General features: G+C 36.3%; 1 protein-coding gene across 2 annotated transcripts in view; it reads left to right on the top strand.

Moving 5' to 3' along the window:
* Positions 1 to 22,220, top strand: part of DENND2A (DENN domain containing 2A) — a 105,633-nt gene that overhangs the window by 43,192 nt on the left and 40,221 nt on the right. For both annotated transcript variants that reach the window (XM_051963529.1, XM_051963530.1), the window contains exons 4-7: positions 13,645 to 13,772; positions 15,248 to 15,369; positions 18,768 to 18,965; positions 21,595 to 21,688. In XM_051963529.1, coding sequence (XP_051819489.1) covers positions 13,645 to 13,772; positions 15,248 to 15,369; positions 18,768 to 18,965; positions 21,595 to 21,688 — 542 coding nt within the window. The remainder of the gene's footprint in view (positions 1 to 13,644; positions 13,773 to 15,247; positions 15,370 to 18,767; positions 18,966 to 21,594; positions 21,689 to 22,220) is intronic.

Consider the following 22,220-nt stretch of genomic DNA (forward strand, 5'->3'; position numbering starts at 1 on the left):
GGGCCATTTTTGTTTAACTGTTTTGCTCTGTTATAAAGGAGGGATTATGGGTGAGTTTAGAGCAGGGATAATAGAAAAGTGTAATCTAAAAGAACAAAAGACATTAATAATTTTTTAAAAAGATGGTTCATGTTGGGGAATATTGTCAGTGCTACACAGTTTCCCCTATAAAGCCCAGCCTACTCTATTCCTCCTTTGTAGTAATATGCCTGTCCAAGATATTTATACTGTTGGACTAACTCAAGTTATATGCAATAATGAACTAACTGCAAGTCAAAATCTGGACAGTACATTTTTTCATCCCCTTGACTTTGCCTGTGTATATTGATAATAATGATAACTAACATTTATGTGGCATTTAATATATATCAGACACAATGCTAAGCAAGTGCTTTACAATCATTATCTCACTTTATCCTCACAAATGAGCATACTAGTGAGATGGATGTGCTTGTTTATTTTTACATAAAGAATTAAATCTTAGTAGAATATCTGATGCCTTTTACTGTTGCCAAATTTTTCATGACATCCCCTTTGTCAGGCTGCTGAAGTCTACAGACCTCTTCTCAGAATCATGGTTTTAATAGCATAAAAGAAAATTCTTTGCATTTCAAGGGAAATCAAATGTATCAAAATATAATCAAGATATATTTTTTTTAAATCCAGTTCACTGACTTCAGGTCAAGAACTCCTGGTTTAGAATGAGAGAGATAGCATAGATAGTGAGATTCAAATGTCTTGCTCCGTCTGATGTCTAAAGTACTTAAATGTATGAATTAAACAGATGAATGAAAAAGCATTTTTTAGGCACTATATGTGCATTGTGCTTAATTTTCATAATTAAAAATGCAAATGCAAAAAAGTTGTCCCTGCCCTTAAGCATCTAATAGGAGAATAGTGACGCATGAAGAGCTACAGAGATACTAAGTGGAATCTCCAGAGATTGATGGCGATCTTTCCGATAGCACTGGCAGGAGTCATTGGCTCATGGTTCCAAAACTGGACTGGACTTGGAAGGGTAAAGGCAGAAGATAGGGACAGGGAGAGTAAAATAAAACCTGGCTGGAGCTGGTTATTGGCAGTTAGGGAGGGTGATATTCAGGGAGTGTGTGAGGTCAGCATAGGAAAGATAGGAATAGTAGCAATTCCAGTTCTTTGTCTCCAGGGGAAAATATGGACATATGCAGAGGGATATTCCACCCAAGTCCCTCAGAGCTTCCTCCCAAGGGCTGGGTGAAGTAGTGGAGAAGGAGCTAAAGGGATAGAAGAGGAAGCCCCAGATGTGATCCAAGGCTCCTCTGCTCCCAAACTCATCTGTCACTCACTAGTTGTAGAACTTGGGGTGACTGCTCAGCTCCAGCACAGGGGAGAGTTTCTGGGCCTGGAGATCGGGATTAAAGGCCTGCCCTTTAATAATAATGCTCCCCCTGCAGCAGGTCCCACTCTCCCCCACCCCCAAATCTCCAAGGCTCAGCTGCTTTTGCAAACCCTGCAGGCTAATCTTTGACTATTTATTCCACAGGCCTGTTATGCAGCTCAGACAAAAGTGTTCATAAAACAAATGGTAACCATAAAGCTTATTTTTCCCAATTCTACAAATCTTTATTAGGACCTCACTATGTACATGGTTTATAATATACTAAGCTATTATTTGTGTACGGTTCTTGGAAACATAATCCCCTCTAATCCTCTATACCCCTTCATATAATAAAACATAATGTTCAGGCTAATCTCCAGCACAGTGGTAAATAAATACTTCCCTGAAGGAAGTGAGGATTTTATGGGTGTGTGTGGGTGTATATATAAATGTATATATACATATAATACATCAATATATATATATAAACATTAGCAAATTAGGAAATGACAGGTATGTAAAAAAAGATAAAGAGTTTCATTTTAGACATCGTTTTTAGTGATTCTCTTACATGTTCCATTTCAAATCCACTCTCTTTTCCATCCAGATCCCAAGAACAGATTCTTTCAATTTCTCTAACAAGAGTCTATTGTCCAAAGCCTGAAAACTCGATTCTTTTACTATTTTGAATGTGTCTTGCCTAAACTCTGCTCTCTTTAAAATATAGAATAGATAATAGATATATCATACATCTCTGTCTAGCCTATATCTATCTCTATATTTAGTCTATATGTACCCAATCTATCTATATCTATATATCCTCCTGACATTTCTGCATCTCCAAGACTGATCCCAGCTCGATCCCACTGTTTTCTATTCCCAAGAAATGACCAGTGCCTCTGGGTAAAGGAAACAAGCCCCCCTGTCCATCTGAACTGTTGGCCCCTGCTGCAGGGAGACCACTCATTTCAACAGTGCCAAATGTTGCTGAATGTTGCCCCAGTGCCAGAAATACAGAGAGACATTGGGCACCTTCCTCCAAGCCAGGCCGTGACTTCAGCTTTCCTATTTCTCTCTCTGGGTCAGCTAGTGGAGAGAGTGAAGGCCCAAAGTCAGGAGTATCTGAGTTCAAATCCTGCCTCAGATACTTCCTAGCTGGGTGACCCTGAGTAAGTCACTTAATCCTTTTTGTTTCAGGTTCCTCACTTATAAAATGAGCCAGAGAAGGAAATGGCAAACCATTTTAGAATCTTTGCCAAGAATTACTTGCCATCTAGGGAGGAAAATTGGAACACAAGATTTTGCAAGGGTTAATATTAAAAAATTATCTGTGCATGTTTTGAAAATAAAAGGCTTTAATTAAAAAAAAAAAAGAATCCTTGCCAAGAAAACCCCAAATAGGTTCATAAAGGATCAGACATGATTAGTTGACTAAACAATTTTTAAAAATTTAATAAAGGTTGAAGCTTGGTGTCTATGACCTGGAGGAAAAAACCCCCAATGGGATTCATAGTCAAACATTCCCTTCTCACCTTTCTGAAAATGGACAGGAAAGGAATGGTGATAATGATGGTAGAAAGACGAGGAAGCTTGAATCTGTTGTCAGTTCAGCTGTAGTCTAACATGGGATCCAAACACTGGGATATAAATCATAGTGCATTGGGGTTCAATTGCTGCCTCTGCAGTTTATTACATATGTCACTTCAAGCAAATTTTTTTTAACTTCTCTGGGCCTGGAATTCAAAATAAAACCCCCAAACTCAGACATTTTGTAGCACTAGACCTCTGGGACAACAAATCAAGCTCTAAACCAAAGGAAATGCCCCCTATATTGATGCTTACCCCTAACTCTTCTGGTTTATGCTCAGAAGCAGCCCCACCTTCCCATCAGTACCTTCATCTGCCATCAAGTTACCATTCCCATAATTTTTTCTTTATTTCTCTACAACCTGCTCTTTCCAGGTTTCTAGCAATTGCTTTAAACTCTGTTTTAAAACCAAGGCCAGAATTGCTTAGTCTCAGTCTAAAGTTTAAATTTTTCTTGGCTAGCTTCACATCACCTGGGTTTGAGGCATTTGGAGTTATTGAGGGTTATTTTGTTTAAATGAAGTAGAGAGGGAAAGAGAGAAAAATTAGGAATGTACTTTTTACTCTTTTAAAAATATGTATTTTAACATTTGTCTATAGCCCCATCTCTTAAAAATGGCTGTAGCCAAAAAACACTAAATTTCACAAGCTTACAGGCTTCTCTGATGCAGGAAAACCAGTTCAAGTTTAAAGAGAAATGATTAAGAATTTTGAGTTTATGAAGGTTTAGAGTTACAGGTCTGGTCATATACTTTGGACAGTGTCTGAAACTTATTTTCTTAGACTGATTATTCTGTTTTATCAATCATCAAAACAAATCACTTGATCATGACTTCCTTCTTCCTCCTTTTTGTCCATTTTCCCCTTCCCTCACCCTCTTTTCCTCCCTCTGTCTTTCTCCCTATTTCCTGTCCTCCCTGAAAGTTTGACCTCCCTTTTTCTCTCTTTCTCTCTCTTTTCCATTATCTTTACTCCCCTCTCCTTCCATTCTTTCCCATTCTTCTATCCCTCTCTCTCCCTTCCCTCTTCCTTTTTCTCTTCCTCTTCATTTCTATGAAATCCCAGGAAATTAAATATAAACCAGGATGGGAAATGAAAGTTTCAAAGTATCAGGAAATTCCAGAAAAGATAAGGCTACTCCTGCAACATTAGTTTCATTGTACATATTTTATGGCATACATATATTTAATAATACTGAAAAGAATAAGTAAAAGTCCACATTTAACAAGAAAAAATTATATTCCACCCAAGTATTCCCACGTGTAGGGATGCTAAATAAACATATGTCTACACAGAAGCTGCTTTTACTCAATTAAATGTCATTTAGGGGTTTTTAACTTTAGGTCTGTGAACTTGTTTTTTAAATATTTTGTTAAGTTTATTTCAGGATAATTGGTTTCCTTCTTAACCCTATGTCTTTTATTTTATGCATTTAAAAACATTCCTTAGAAGGCACCAGATAGCCAGTGAGGCTCATGATACAAAAAATAATAATAATAGTAAGATTAAGAACTTCTGGTTTAAGTTGAATTCACAATTGCATTGTCATTTTATTTGAATATGAAAGAGTAAAATATTCATTAAAAATTAAATGTACAACCACAATGTTATTTTAATTTACCTAAAAATAAATAACAATCCTGGTTGATTTTTTTTTCTTTTTTAATTGTTGCTTTGGTAACATGGAAATATAATCTTATTTTAAGGACTTATGAAGTTTCTAAAGCTATAAAATGTTAACTTATTCTGGGCTTTAAAAAATCCAACTTCTAGTGGCAGCTATGTGGCTCAGTGGTTAGAGCACCACCCCTGAAGTCAGGAGGATCTGAGTTCAAATGTGACCTCAGACACTTAAAACTTCCTTGCTGTGTGACCCTGGGCAAGTCACTTAACTCCAATTGCCTTGGCAAAAAAACAAAACAAACAAAAAACCCCAAACTTCTGAGGGTTATGAGATGTTAGAATTATTTCTGTACTTTCTGCATATTTTTGATTCTCATTCATATCTAATCAACAATAATGTAATCTATCAATAAATATTTATTAAGCACCTACTATGTACCAAATACTAAGGACTCAAAGACATAATAAAACAGCCTCTGCCTTCAACCATTTTTCATTCTATCATAAGAAATAATGGCCACACACAGAAATACACACACACACACACACACACACACACACACATATATGTATGTGTGTATCTATGGAGAGGTATATGTCTGCATGCATATATGTACAAGTGCGTGTCTATATATAGATATATATGTGTGTGTATAGATTTAGATACATAAATATACATAAATATATGGAATGTGTCTTGCTCTGGTTCTCTCTGTGTAAAAATATTTGCCCTTCCCTTTGTACCAGAGAAGTCTGGATTATTATGATATGAAAAGGTAACTATTATGCAGTGCATATATTTTATATGTTTCTGAGTTTCTAAATTTTTTCTGTGTCATTTGCATGTCATGTGGGGCTTCCACAATATTCCCCCAAAATTTGCATTAATTTTTTACATTGACTACAATGTTATTTTTGAGATAGAAACTTTTTTTTTTTTTTTTTTTACAAAAATATCCTCCTCTGAAGGATACAGATATATTGTACAATATATTGAAACCACCATGGAGAAAGTCACAATATGGAAGGGAAAATTGTAGTTATAAATATATCCATACATGCTATAGTCATCCTGATTTTTGTAGAAGCAGCTCCTGCTATCCTACAAATAGAGATGCTGTTTTAGCAAGCTGATGAGGCGTGTAATATAAACCACGCAGTTGTTTACAGGAAGAAGGAAGACACCAGGAGTAGGAAGAGGGTCAGGAAGATTCTTGTGTAGGATATGGTATTTAAGTTGAATTTGAAGAAAGTTAGGGAAAGAAGTAATTCAAAGCTAGTTGGTTAAAAAGCACCAGCCCTGAAGTCAGGAGCACCTGAGTTCAAATGTGGTCTGAGACACTTAACACTTCCTGGCTGTGTGACCCTGGGCAAGTCACTTAACCCCAATTGTCTCAGCAAAAACAATCAAACAAACAAATAAAAAGAAGCAATTCAAAGACCATTAGACTCCTGGGACTCAGTGTCAGAAGATTGAAATTAGAATTCTGGTTCTGAATTTTGTTAAGTAACCTTCTACATAAGAATATGAAGATATTGAAGTATTGTGGTGCCATAAGGTAAGACAAAGTGGATAATTTCAGAAAAACTTGAAAAGACCTGTATAAAATGCAGAATGAAGTATATAGAATTAGTAGAATGAATTATAACAATTTATAAAAATGATAAATTTGAAAGACTTGAGCATTTTGATCAATACAATGACCAGCCTTAATTCCAGAGGACCCAAAATAGAAAATGCTATCCAATTCCTTACAAAGATACAGATGGATTAAATATGCAGAATGAAATATTTATTTTTGGACTTGGTCAATGTGAGCATTTGTTTTGCTTAGTTATGCATAATTAATTGTTATAAGATTTTTGTTTTTCTTTGAGGGAAGAGGAAGGTGAAAAAAGGCTTGTTAATTGAAAACAATTTTAATTTTAAATAAATTAATCTTTTATGAGCCTCAATTTCTTTATCTGTAAAATAGGAATATTACTCATACTACTATGGATCAAAGTACCTCTGACATCCCTTCTATTTTTAGTGCTATGCCCTCATGTTCTTAGATTATTATTATATAAATTGTTCTCTTGGTTCTGTTTACTTCATTTTGTATCCATTCATTTCAATCTTACCTAGTTTTTCTGAAACTATCTTTCTCATCATGATACAATAATATACCACTATATTAATATATCTGTATTCCATTACATTAATATAATTTGTTCAAACATTTCCCAATTGACGGGCACACCTTAATTTCCTGTTCTCTGTTACTACTAAAAATGCTGCCAAATATATTTTTTAACATGAGTCCTTTTCCTGCTTTTTTGATCTTTTTTGGCATATGCCTACTAGAAGTATCCGTGGGTCAAATGGCATGCACAATTAATGACTTTTTGGGCTTGGTTCCAGACTGTTTTCTAGAATGACTGCACTAATTCACAGCTCTACCAATGGTGTGGTAATGTGCCTATTTTCACACAACCTTTCTAACACATGTCATTTCCCCTTTTTTTCTTCAATCTTTTTTTATTGCTATTTCTTATTAGAAGTTTTTCTCTCAGGAAGGATTCTGGAAAGATGGTAGAATAGGTTGGTAAATTTCAAGCTCTCCTGATTTCCCCATAAATAGAATAAATTTGTGCCTCAGGATGAACATAGATGTGAGAAATCAAGAAGATTTGGGGCAGAACTGGGGTCATCCTGGTACAACCCAACAAAATCTGGAGAAAGACCCAGGGCTGGGATTAACCCGTGTGAAGTGCAAACACCTCTAAACTGGCCCTGCTGAGTGGGCTAGCTGGGTATGGCTGGAGCCTCGGGAGGGACCCCAGAGACTTTCACCTTCTGGACATTTGTCTAGTCAGGGTTTGAGTCCGGAAGGGTGAGGGAACCTCAGCTGATTGGGAACATCAGGTCCCTTGTGCTGCTGAGACGGGCCCTGGGCAAGAAGGAACCAGCACCTGCTGAGTGCAGGAGCAGGGACCCTGCTGGCTGTGGGCATTTGCAGGAGGATGGCCTCTTGGTTTGGGGTTCCTGGTCAGAGTGAAGAGCTGCTGAAGAAAAACTTGAGGCAGCATCCCCTTACCCCACAATTAAAGGTACTTATACTAATACCTCTTATATTAAAAAATGAACTGGCAAAGAAGAAAGAATCCCACCCATAGAAACATACTATGAGAATAGGGAAGACCAGGGTTCATCTTCAGAGGAGGATATTTTTGTAAAAAAAAAAAAAAAAAAACAGTTTCTATCTCAAAAAATAACATGAAATGTCACCCTGTTTAGAGAGAATTTATAGAAGAACTCAAAAAAGAATTTAAAAATCAAATGAGAGACAATGAGAAAAAAACAAAAAAATTAAAATCATCCAAGGAAAACAAGATTATGAAAAAAAAAAGTAAACTAGGTAGAAAATGAGATACAAAGTCTCAAAGATGAAAATAATTCTTTGAAAATTAGAATTGGGCAAGAGAAAGCCAATGAAGCTAGGAAAGACCAAGAAATAACAAAACAGATTATGAAGAATGAGAGAATGGAGCAGAATGTGAAACATCATATGGGAGAGGCTATGGATCTGAAAAACAGATCAAGAGGAGAGAATATAAGGATGGTTGGACTTCCAGAAAGTTGTGACTAAGAAGAGAAACTTGACAAAATAATGCAGTAAATAATCTAAGAAAGTTGTCCTGGAGTGATAGAACATGTGGGGAAAGTAGAAATGGAAAGAATTCACCAATCACCACTTCAAAGAGATCCTTTGTGGAAAACACACAGGAATATTATTGCTGGGTTTTGAGGCTCCTGAGATCAAGGAGAAAATTTTTCAAGAAACAAGAAAAACACAATTCAGATGTGCTGGAGCTACAGTTGGAATTGTGCAGAATTTACCAACAGCTACAGGACGAATTGGGCCTGCAGCCAAAAATATCATATCCAGCAAAGTTGTCTATGATTTGAATGAGAAAAAGTGGACATTTAGTAAACTTGCAGATTTTCAGGACTTTCTATCAACCAAGTCCAAACTTAACAGAGAATTTAACACATAAAAGCCAATGTCAGGGATCAATTTTAAAGAACTTAACATGGACAAATTTTTTAAACATAGACAAACTTTTTTTACGTGAGAAACTATATGTTTAAAATTGACATCAACAATAGAGTAGCTCAAAAGAAAGACTGGCAGAGTTAAGGTAAAAATAGTAATCATGTTATACAAATGAGTTGCGAAGGAAGAATAGACACAGAGTGGAGGGGGGTTAATAGTTCTGAAAACCTACTCACATCAGGAATGGGTTCAATAGATAACACTACATATATACCTTGAAGGGTATAGCACCCACTAAAATCTATGATGAAATAAGGCAGGAGATGAGTGGATGAAGAAGCAAAAGGTAAGGGAAGAAAAGGAAGGGATCCTTGACTGGGGGGAGGTTAAGTAATAGCAAGGCAAGTTATAGAGCAGAGTTTAAGCCAAGAGTCAGCAGGGATAGGAAAGATAGATATGTGTATGTGTGTGGGGAGGGATGTATGTATGTATATATCTACATATGCATACGAAAATATACATAAATATATCTTTTCTTAACTATAGCCTGCTTGGTGGGTTGTGTTGGGGATGAAAAGGGGAAAAAGAATAAAGCAAATAAGGTATGTGGCAGACAACCAAAGAACAATTTACAAGGAAGTAAAAGAAAAAATGGACATTCATGAATATAATTTCATATATATATATATATATATATATATATATATATACACACAGTTTTTTGATCTGATAATTTGTGGTTATATATTTTGAATCCTCCCTACTGGATACATGACAACATTCTTTCTTGTTTTGCTTTATTTTGTTTTGCATTACTCTTCTGTTTTATTTTCTTATTGTTTTTTCAAATAAAATAAATTTTTTAAAAAGTTTTTTTCTCTCTCTCCAGTCTACTGTCCACCTCTTCAGAGCTACCACAATGATTTTCCTAAAGCATGGTTCTAACTTTGTCACTCTAGTGACTCCCTAGTACCTCTTTTTGTCATTTAAAGTCATTCCTGCAATAGTTTGATTGCTTGGCAGTTGACTCAAGAAGGGACCTCAGATGCTTACCTTAGGAGGTGACTTCAGAATCTTCCTAAGATAATTCAGATGGAAGCGATGTCATTTCCTGGCGTGCTGCTGGTGGACTGTCCAGGTTTCCCAAGCTCTGTCAGCATAATGGCTCAGTAAACCTTCAGGTGGTAGGTAGTCTAAAAGCTCTTCTCTCACACACCTTCCTTCAGAATTTCCCAGACACTGAGCAAGTTCTGGCCATGTGTGCATCAACATCAGCATCAGTTTATGTATTCCAGGAAAGCACACTCCCAAGGGAAACGATGTTATTGCCAGCATTCAGAATTTCTCTATTTGCCGTAACCATGGGTGCCGTGCCAGCTGGTGGAGAACCTTTGTCCTCCTGATTTTGATTGTTCACAATTAGCACAAGAGGCAAAGTCCATACTATTTACTGATAGCCAACCTTGATGCCTTTTTCATCCCTCTTTGAAGATGTCTGATAATATCATGCTCTCTATATGTATTGGATTACTTGCCATCTGGGGAGGGAGTGGGAGGAAGCAGGGGAAAATCTGAAACACAAGGCTATGCAAGGGTCAGTGTTGAAAATTATCTGTGCATATGTTTTGAAAATCAAAAGCTTTTTAAAAAAAAGAAAAAAAAAACTATCATCATAAAAAGCATGGGAACAAGCTCACAGCCCTGATTCACTCCACTGGCGACCAGGAAAGTGTGAGAGCATCTTCCACTATCCAGAACCCAAGCAAGCATGGAATTGGCATGTAATACTGATGAACTTCCCTGAGCAACCATATTTTCCAATGATCTTCCACAAGTCCTTACAGCTAACAGTATAAAAGGACTTGGTCAAATCAGTGAGTGTCGTATATAGACCTTTGTTCTATTCCTCACATTTCTCCTGGAGAGAACAGAAGGGAGGGCAGAAAAGCAGAAACTTTTGAAAATAACATGTAGAATTTTTACATATATATGTGTGTATGTGTATTATATATATATGTATACATGTATATATATACACATATATAAAAGCAAATGCTGAAAATGTATGGTTTTAGAAGGAATCCTTTTCAGTATTCATTGAATATTTCATTGTGGAAATGCTCTTTTTGTGTGTTTAAGATAAAAATAAAAAATTAATTTAAAAACCATAAGGCACAAAAGTATTTTGATATGCATTCAGAGAAGATGTACCCATGTTGATGAAATCACAGATCTACCTAAAATGTTGTGGATTATATCTGAAGAATGACTAAACTCTTCTTTAATCATCTTATTATTTGATACACAAGAAGGTGGGGGGGAGAACAGACATTTATTAACTACCTGCTATGTGTCAGGTACTTTGCTAAGCACTTTAAAAGCATTAACTCATTTGATCCCCACAAAAATTCTGGGAGGTAGGTGCTATTATCATTCTCATTTTACAGATAAGGAATGTGGTATCTCACCATCATTAAAATACCGATAAGATCATATATTATACAGATCACATCATCTGCTGTTTCATCAGACTTTAAGACTCTATAGTCTTAAGTTATGTTGGAGAATGTTATCTGTTGTTCTATTGTGGATTATTCTATTCTTTTATTCTATTATTCTAAGTGGATTGTCAGCTAAAACTTGGAAATCTTTTAGTTACATAGACACTTTTATTGTACTAATATTTATTGTAATGAGATTTAATCTGTACAAATATTTATGCTTCTATAAGTTTTTTGGTCCAAAGCTTAATAATTAAAAATAAAAAAAAAAGATAAACAGTCTTTCTTGATCCATTTACTAACTAAACACATAATCTTAAATACTTCTAATGAGATTATTTGAAGTCATTTTTGACACAGTAGCAGTTCTCTACTTCTAAACACTCACTTGACAAAAGATTATACATACAAATAGCTTCATTTCCCATCTAGAGAAGAAGTATTAGGACTTGAAAAATCCAAACCCACCATTTTGCAGATGAAGGAATTGAAACTTAAGATGGGTGAACATCCAATCCAGAGTCTTATAGCTTAAAAGAGCTAAGACTCAAATGCTAGTTTTATAGCTATTAGTTCATGGCTTGACTAGTTGGGGTATATTGGTCCTCCCCTGTGACCTTATTCACTATCCCTATAACTTTCAAAACCAAAATGCCTTTTCTTGGTCACCATTCCCCATGTATATTTTTCTCTCCTACTAGAATATATGCTCCTTGAGAGCAGGGATTGTCATTACTTTATACTGGTAACTCTTAATTTAAAGCACTGAGTGCAGTGTTTCTCACATAGAAAATTCTTAATAAATACTTTTTCATTTTTTTCCAAATTAAAGGTTTTGAACCTGAGAAAATGGAAGAATGGAGGATATTGATAGAATCTTGAGGGTGTATTGTACTTGAAGTATTATAGAACCATTGTATAGGTCCAATTTTATTATAATACCGGTACAATAAAAAAAAATCTGTATATAATTAAAAGATTTCCAAGTTTCAGTTGATAATATACTGAGAATAAAATTCAAGATAACATACTCCAATGTAGCCAAAGAGGTTACAGTAAAACATTCAAGTAGAAATGTTTAATAGATAATTGGATATAAAGAACTAGAAGGAGCAGCTAGGTGACATAGTGGATACAGCACTAATCCTGGAGTCAGGAGGAGTTCAATTCAATCTTGGGATACTTACCAGCTATGTGACTTTGGGCAAATCATTTAACCCTGTTTTGCCACCAAAAACAAAACAAAACAAAACAAAAACAAACAAAAAACACCTGGAGTTTTTGGAGATCAAGTGAAAGTTTATGAGTGGAGAGATAAATTTTCTGGGAGTCATAAGCATAAAAGTGATAGTGGAAGCCATGAGAATGAATAAGAACTCTTTGAAGGACAGAATGTATAAAGAGAAGGGCTCCGGACTAAGAGGCACAGAAAGATTTATTAAAAGATTGGAGAACTAGGGCAGTGGTGTGTCATGGAACCCAAGAATGGGCTGGTATATATAGAATCAAATACAGCAGCACAGTCAAGGAGAATGGAAAAAGTTAGAAAAGTGTCCTGGTTCCAACCCTTACTTCCTTTTGGGCCGTAGGCAAATTACCTAATATTTGTAAAAAAAAAAAAAAAAAATTTGTAAATTTTTTGGGTAATACGAGGAACTTGTATTACCTATCATACACGGCCAGTTGGGATACTGATAGAGTTTATGAAAATTTCACACTGCCTCAATTGCCTAACAGATTTCTTTTCCTTTCTGAGAAGAATCCCGACATCCCTAAATGATATACCAAGAAAGACTCAACCAGTATATATCAGAATTGAAATTTTTACCCAGTTCTTCATGACTTTCTATCCATTACACAAATGCTTCTCATTTAATAATTCCAAAACTCTTTGAGAGTTCAGAACAAAGGTCCAAGGGGTTTGCACTACACATTTTTTAATGAACCTAAACAATAAATAATTGCCTAATTATGTTATAATCATATTTTTCCTCTGTGACAATAAGCATAAGCACATTTGAAGTATTATGAGTTTGTTTCTACAATGATTTGGAGCTTTGGGGGCCAAAAGTTATCATTGTCGTTATTGTACATACTTAATGAATAAATTTAAAATAATATTATGAGTAGCATATTAAATTATACCAGGGATCCACAACACATTTCTTTTGTTGTTAATGATAGTGATGATGATGAAAAGGGGTTTAAGGAACAAAAAAAGTTGTGAATCAATGCTGTCTCTCAGTAGTAACAACAATATATGGTAGGTATTATGTGCATATATTATGTATAAGACATAAGTTGTAAGAAAGAAATATGGAAGGCACCCACCTCTGCCTGCTCTGAGGTCTAACAATTATAGGTCTGTCTCAAGTTTTTCCCTTAGTTATGGAGCTTAGAAATATGAGACTTAGAAGTGAAGTTAAGGCAATAATATATCATGCTTGTATCACTCTCCATTCCAGGCTGATTTGTATTCTTGTTATTTCCCTTCCTGCCCGTCCTCCCCACCCGATTTACCTCTTAAATACTCCAGGAAGTCATATGAGTTTGAGGACCTCCTGCAGTCTTCGTCTGAGAGCAGCAGAGTGGACTGGTACGCACAGACCAAGCTGGCACTCACACGCACTTTATCAGAGGAGAACATCTACGAGGACATTCTGGGTAAGAGGCTGGAGCCTGGGGGAGTTGGTGGAAAGGGCAGTTTGTGAGGAGAAGGGCCCAGTAGAGAGTGGGAGAGAAAGGCGTGAAGGGGAAGGAGGCCTTCACTCCAAAATATTTATTTCCAAGGTCAGAGAGATGAAAGAAAGAAACTGGTAAATGAGAGAACAGGCAGAAAATGAAAATGTGAAAGGAAGTAAAATCCAAGGAAGGGAGTGATTTCGCAAGCATTGACCAAAAAAAAAAAAAAAAAAAATTCCAGTTTTTTTTCAGAAAACTGGAATGGTAAAGAGGAAAGAACCGTGGTCAGAGCATCTCATTCAAATCCTTCCTCTCATACTTATTGCCTGGACTCTTATTACTGGACCTTGGGCGAGGCACCTCATCTCTGTGAGCCTCAGTTTCCCCATCTGTGAAGTGAATTAAATGACCTTTGAATCCCTTCCAGCTCTAGATCTCTATCTTCATCTAGATCTATAAATCTCTGTTTAATCAGAGGCTAACAAAGAAATATAATATGGCACCAAAATGGTAGCAAGAGGATGTCTGTAAAGGAGATAAAAAGCTTTATCCTGTTTTAGGAGAAATATCCAAAATGCTGACGTGGGGCCTGAGTTAAGGAGGGAGACATGATCTCGTGAGATCTGAGACTTAATTTCCCAGTTTTCATAAAATGAAAAAAAAAGACATCACAGGCTCTTAAAACTGGAAGAGATTCAGAAGTCATCTAGAAAAAAATGAATCTTCAGCCATCTTTTAAAACCTCCAGTGACGAGATAGCAGTGCATACATTTCACTTTTGAACAGACCTAATTATTAGGAAGTTTCCCCCTAATATAGAAGCAAAACTCGCTGACTATGACTTCTAGTTTTGCCTTCTGGGGCTAGTCATTCAGTAGGGAGTCAATAAGCATTTAAGTGATTTCTGTGTGTCAGGGATCATATTAAGTGTTAGGGATGCAAAGAAAGGCAGAAGACAGTCCCTGGTTTCAAGGAGCTTTACAGTCTAAAGGGCAAAAAGAAAACAAAATATAATCCTATTTTATGACATCATGTATAAAAAAGATGGCCTGGTAATCTTTAAGGAACCTTGAAACCATACAGGAACTAAGTTAAAAGGAAATACAAGGCCAAAATGGAAATTTAAGGCAGAGAAGAGATGTTAACTTGGTTGAGCATCAGTGATCCTCAAGACTATTTTCTTAACTAGTTTCACTTACATAACATATAAGAAAAAGCCATCAAAAATTCCCTAAGTTCAAACTGAACATTTGAAATAACAGTAGTTCACATTTATGTAGTGCTTTACAAAATATTGTTACAGCAACCCTGTGAGATAGATAGTGGAAGTATTATTATACCCATTTTTATGTGAAGGGTAAGAAGTTCAGAGAGGTTGGGTGAATTGCCCAAGATGATACAGGTAATAGGCAACAGAGCTGGGATGGAGGCCCCTGACCTATTGCCTTTGACTGCAGATCCACCACTGAAGGAGAATCCCTACGAGGACATTGAGTTACATGGTCGCTGCCTGGGAAAGAAGTGTGTCCTGAACTTTCCATCGTCCCCTACCTCCTCCATCCCTGACACTCCCACCAAGGTAGGAGAGCAGTACATGGCAAAGGCTGGGGGGGTGGGGGGGAGAAGGGAAAAGTTGTTGAGCTTTTTGAGTGTGGGAATTCCACTGGCTCATCATTCCTCTGGAGCACTTCATCCAAGCTCCAAAGACTTCCACCTGGATTGTGGCAGTATCTACTCAACTCTAGGTGGGCTCCCCACATCTGATTCATCAGTAAATTAGATTCATCTTCCTAAAATCCCACTTTCATGATATCCCCTCTCCAAATTTCAGAGAATAAGATGTTCAAGGAAGATCTAAGTCCTCTTAGAAGTTTAAATCACAGCACTTAGGTATATCTATGATTTTATCAATGTGAGTTAATCTCTGCCAGAGCAAATCCTAATACTTTCTTTTTCTACATGCCTTTATAAAATTTTACTGGTATAATTTTTTAAATCCCAAAGTTATGAAATTAAAGAGTGATTATTCACATTATAAACATATTCATTGTTTTACAAAAAGGACCCATTAAAAGTTGTCCTTATGGGAGAAGGCACTTCTTCCCATTTCTTTGAAGAGGTGGGAGACTATGGAAAACTGCATATGAAGTCAGATTTTGTTGAAAGGGTAGGCTACTTTTGCCAAATGGATTTTTTTTAATACTTTGTATAAAGGATGACTCTTTGGGAGGAGGAAGACTATAAGGCAAGCCACTTTACAAATCTCAAAGTGCTATATAAATCTGAGTTATTATTATTATTTCTACATAAACCCTCTATTGCAACCAAATTTAAAATGTAGATTTAACATTAAGAAAAAGATTCTTGAGGTAAACTCATCGAATATCTCTTGTTTTACAGTTGAAGAAACTAAAAATTTAAATAACTTGCGCAAGACCACATGGGTAGCAGGTCTCTAACACAGAGTTACAACCCATGTCTTCTGGGTCTTGGCCAAGGTATTGCCCCACAAACATCCCTTGAGCATTTCTGTTTTCAATCTCACTTTATTCCTCTGGAATATCCTCTGCCCTCCTCTTTGCCTTTCCAACTTCCTTTCCATCCTTCAAAGTTTAGCTCAAAGCCCACCTCTTCAAGCAAGTTTTTCCACATGATCTCTCTCCTTATTTGAACTCTTAAAACACTATTGTCTTCTTCATTCAATTGGACATTAAATAGTTTATTATATTGAACTATCTTGGGTATCTCCCAATTATCAATATACATGGAACAGTTAAAGTTGATACATCATTAAGTACCAAAATGAGTTCAATTGTGCTTAGAACAATTCAACTTAAATTATATTTTGAGTGTTGTGTTGTTTGAATTATGGAGAATTGTTAAGATTCTCTAGAATTATTAACCCTCTCTACTGAAGACACTAAGCACAGTCAATAAATCAAAGCATTCCTGAAGCACCTACTATGTGCCACACACTGTGCTAGATCCCTCTCACTCCTAGGAATAGGGGAAAGGGATGAGGACAGGTATTTGTTAAGGAGTCTACAAAACATACAACTTAAGAACCTATATCCTGGAGGAAGAATAGGAAGACATTGGGGGCATCCTCTATGGAGAATGTATGGAGGAACCTAAATAAATATCATTATATGGAGTAAAAAAACAAACAAACAAACAAACACAGACAGGTTGCAGTCTACACCAGTAGAGGGAATACCCACATTATGAGATCTCAGTTTATTAAAGGGAAGCATATCTGTTGAGTGGTCCTCAGGCTGATCTCTTCCTGGATCAAAGGCTCCATCCCTTTTCTTCCTCTTGAGACAACCTTCACTTTCATTTTCCTTCCCTCTGCTTCCCCCATTTTCTATACCTGTGCCCTTTCCACCTGGCTTCTTTCCTTCTAGCTGGACTAATCTTCCTTTTTCAACTCTGATTTCCAGTACCCAGTTCCTTCTTTTTTTTTTCAGGAGTACTCCCTACTTCATCTCCCTCTCCCTTTTTCTCCCTCACACTCTTTCCCATCTCGAGCACTATTTGAAGTCTGGGGAGTATGTTTGGAAACAAGACTATTTGATGGTAGGACATGTGTCTTCCTTCCTTTTTTGTGTGCTTGCTATAGATGTTCAGAATGGAGGAGCTGACCAAATACTTGAATAAAGCAGCTAGAAAAAATTAAGCCCACAATGTAACCTACCTGAACTTGGGGTATAATCCACCTAAGCTCTTTAACAAAAATTTTACCTAATTGGTTCTTCCATGAACTCATAGACCAATAGAGTCCAATCACCTGCTCATCACTACAATCCAGGTCCAGGTTAGTATGAATAATGAATTCCCTGAAGTGGTCCTATATATTGAATTTGCCCTATTTAAAGTTAGAGTTATGTAAAATATGATAACTGGACCCAGCCTAATGGAAATCTATGGTATTAATTTGAACATTACAAATGCTTCTGGGAATTCTTTGTTCTCGCTAATCAGGACCCGGCTCTACCATTTTGTAACTAACTGTTTGGTGGGTTTAGATTAATTAGAAAGTCTTTGAAGTTAAATGCAATTTAGCATATAATTAAGTGACTTCAGGCCATAGGAACCACACTTGGATACTCTTAAGCTAAACCAAGTTAGATCAGTTGTGTTTCTATTATTTTATTTTTATTTTTTATTTATTATTAAATGTTATTATTTATTGTTTTATTTTATTTATTATTTTATTATTATGTCTTTCAGTGCTATAGTTAATTAGTTTTAGATATTGACTAAGAAGCAGTTAGAATGGAAACACCCCCCCCCCCAATCCCATTATGTTGTACTTTTAAGCTCTTTGGGAAATAAGAGAAAATAATATAATTTTTAGGAATTTTGACATCATTCTGTATTAAATAAAACCAACATTAATTTCAAATTATGGAAATTCTCCCTCATTAGTATATAAGCTCCTCAGGGTCAGGGTCTATCTCTGGTGCTTGGCACAGTAACTTTAGTAAGACTTAATGAATGTTGGGTCATATACTGATGGATTTTTGAAGGATTACTGTTGTAGAAATTCCCAAGAGTGCAGAGTGAACATAATGTGAAAATGTTGGGGTGCTTCATGGGCTTATTGATTTACATATTACTTTTGCTTTTTTGTAGGCTTTTTCTTCCTCGTGGTTTTTCCCTTTGGTTCTGATTTTTCTTTCACAAAATTATTAATATGTAAATATGTTTTAAATAATTGTACATGTATAACCTATGTCAAATTGCTTGTTGTCTTGGGGAAGGGGGAAGGAAAGGAGGGAGGAAGGAGAAAAACATTTGGACCACAAAATCTTACAAAAATGAATGTTAAACTATCTTTACATGTAATTGGAAAAATAAAATTCTATTGAAATTTTTTTTAAATTTTTGCTTTAGAAGGGACCACCTCCTACCTCTTCCTCATTAATTCATTCTTTTTTTTTTTTTTTTTATCATTCTTCTTCTCATCAACAGTTAGCCTCCAAACCTGCATTTTTCCGGCAAAATTCAGAGAGAAGGAATTTCAAGCTGTTGGACATGAGAAAGCTAAGTCGAGATGGTGCTGGATCTCCTTCCAGAATCAGCCCACCCTCTACTCCCAGCAGCCCAGATGATACTTTCTTTAATCTGGAAAATCCCCAGAATGGAAGGAGGAGAAAAAAGATACCCAAGGTATTTCCTCTAACTTTCCCCACCAACAATCTTTTCCAGAAAAGTATCTTGTTGTAGGGCTGCCATGGAGGACAACAGAAGCCTGGACAAAATACAGATTGATAGAGCTCCTCTTCCTTGATCTCTCTGTGGCCTGAGTGGGTCACTCTTTCATGACCAGTTTTGCAGCCACACCATTCAGGTACATTTAAAGTGGGTTGACTCTTTACCTACACAGTAAAGCATTTGATCCTTCTTCACAGAGGTATGTGTTCCATATGGTATGGAATTCACCATAGGTGAGGTATGAATTCTAAGGAATTTAGGCAAAATCTGATGAAATGGAAATGGACACCAAACACAACCCTAAAGGGGAAAATAAATCATCAAACATAATAATAACTCAGATTTATATAGTGTTTTAAGGTTCACGGTGCTTTCCTCATTGTAAAATGTATATTGTTATTACCATTTTAAAGATAAGGAGATTAAAGAAAGATACAGCTATATATATAGCATATATGGAAAGAGTCCTACCCACTTTGCCTTGCTCACAGGGGAAAAAAATTATAGGATTATTGTATACATGCATATATTTGAGTCTTTGGGTTGTTCTTTAAGTATTAGCTCATGTATCCATATTCTTATTCCTTGTTAGGTTCCTCTAAGTCAGTGCCATTGACCATCACTGTCAATACAGTTCATTGTGCATAGAACTGAAAGTGATTACCTTAATTCATTACACCTTAGTAATTGCTCTGATGTGGTTATGTTTAAAAATTTTTAATATATTTTGTCTTAGTATCAGACCAGATGCTTTCTAACAAACACTCAAACTAAATAAACCCCCCCTAAAAAGCACATTAAGCCAAATTGCCTAATATGATTATTTGCCATTGATGATATAGGTTAATTTCCATGTTTGTAGTTTATGACATGGTGCTTTCTTAAACACAATGTCAGAGAGCCTACAATTTGAGAGAAATTGGGAGGTACTCAGATTATACAGGATTTCCCCCCATTTTAAGTTTAAATATTGGCCAATGAGATATGCAAATGAACTGGTAGACTTGTATCCATAGCATCTATCGAAGTACCTGGCTTATAATTATTCTGAGGGATTGGATTAGAGCAGGATTAATCTGGCGGATTGACTTCCACCACTAAAATCCTCATTGTGCCATGGATGTGACCCTAGATTTTTGGAAGTTCTTATAGATATTACCAAATGGAAAGGGGTTTGAGAGTATATGCTTTAGGCATCCTATTTAAGCTTAGAAATGCTTACTACATCTGTGCATATGTTTTGAAAATAAAAAATTTAAAAAAGAAATTCTTACTACCAGAAAGTTGTCCAGTAAGTGATAGTGTTTTTTAGCTATAGAAACTCATGTTGTCATCTCCAAAGGCATGAAGGCACTGTGATCCAAATTGACAAAGGGAGTACGTAGACTAAGGAAATCACAGACCCTTGAGATTAAAAAACTCTAGCTAGAGAGAGGTCATCTATCTAGAGACAGGCATCTGTCTAGAAGAAGGGAACTCAAAAGCCATCTAATCCAACACCCTCCTTTTATATTTGAGGCAATGAGGGCAGGGGATTTTAAGTGATTTCCTCAAAATTGGTCAGGCAGTGTCAGAAATAGAATTGAAATCCAGCTCTTCTTGCTCTAGAGTCAATTCTTCCACTGTACCACATTGCCTCCCTAGATCTCTAAATATATGTAAATATTAGATACCCATTTGACAAAGATGTGAAGAAAATAAAAAGTATTATCTATAAGTATATGTGCTTGTATTTCTGTGTGAGGCATAAATAAAAATGTGCATGTTTTTGATGAGGTTTGGCCCCTGATTAGCATTTAAGGACCTTAATTCCTGCTCCTTTTCATTCAGTCAGGAAATTAATTCACAATCATTAAGCACTCATTTTGCTCCAAACACTGTGCTAACTGCCGGGAATACAAAGAAAAAGGAGTAGTCCCTGCCTTCCAGTAACTTACATTCTAATTGGGAGACTCTTGGATGTACATAAATAGGTGCATAAAAGATCATTTAGAATAGATGAAAGCTTTAGACAGGAAAGCACTAGCAGCTGAATATCCTCTAGGAGACAGATGATGAAATTTTCTGGCACCATTCCCGTATAATGAGGTCTGTGCCTGGGAACATTTTTTTTTCAGCTCTTTCTTCCTTTTTTTTTTTTTTTTTTTTTGTTTTGTTTTGTTTTGATTTAGGAAAAGTTTCTTCCTAAAATAAAGTACTGACTTCTCATAATTGTCAGTCTATGAGAAATAATGAAATTATTTCCCAATTAGTGGGAGCCCTATGTTATGTAATTGGGAAAAATAGATATGCTAAGACTGAAGTGTCTCGTAACAATATAATGAGCTGTCCAGGTTCATTAGACATTACTGACAACTGCTTCCCTGTCTCATCAAGAAGAGCACAGCCAGAAAACAGTTCAACCCAGGTGCGAAATGTTTCTCCATTTCCATACCCTTTACTGGTCCTGGAGCCTAACTGAGTGCACAAAGCATGGGATTTCAGGTTTGTCCACAGTCTGTTCTCTATAAGAGGTAGGCAGAACTCAGAAACACACCTTGAAGGCTGTAAGATTGATTTTTTTTCTTCTTTTGATGTTGGGTAGTTGGTCTTGCGGATCAATGCCATTTATGAGGCCCGCCGAGGGAAGAAGAGGGTGAAAAGGCTATCGCAGTCAACGGAGAGCAATTCAGGAAAAGGTAGAGGCACCCAATCACGGGAAACCTAAAAGTGGAATTTTGGAAGAGGTGGATAGAATTGGGTTTTGACTGGTTCAGCAGTAGAACAGAACAAGCAAAGCTCTATTTAAACTGCTATCCCTAGTGCCCTATGTATGATTTGGTGACCAGTCAGGTGTGAGAGGGACTGGGGTCTCATCTATCGTGTCTGAGGCTTTCTTTTGTCCAGAGCACCCTTGGTCTTAGCACTAATCCTGTTCTGCCCCCCACCTCCCCATTCTGAGCTGAGTTCCCTATTCTGTTTGACCCATCATGGCTGTCTACCACCTTGGACAGTAGAAGCAAAAGCATCATCATATTCAGGATTCTTAATCCTTTTTGCACCATGGAATGCTAAGGCAACCTGGTAAAGATTAGAAACTCTCTCAAAATCATGTGTTTAAATGCATAAATACAGGATTACCAAAAAATAATTATGCTAAAAAATTTAAAAACTAAAAAGAAAACAAGTTTACCAATCCCAGGTATCTCAGTCAGATTTTTGAGATTAATC

This window comes from Antechinus flavipes, chromosome 5 (genome assembly GCF_016432865.1).
Source record: "Antechinus flavipes isolate AdamAnt ecotype Samford, QLD, Australia chromosome 5, AdamAnt_v2, whole genome shotgun sequence".
In the NCBI taxonomy this organism is placed as follows: Eukaryota; Metazoa; Chordata; class Mammalia; order Dasyuromorphia; family Dasyuridae; genus Antechinus; species Antechinus flavipes.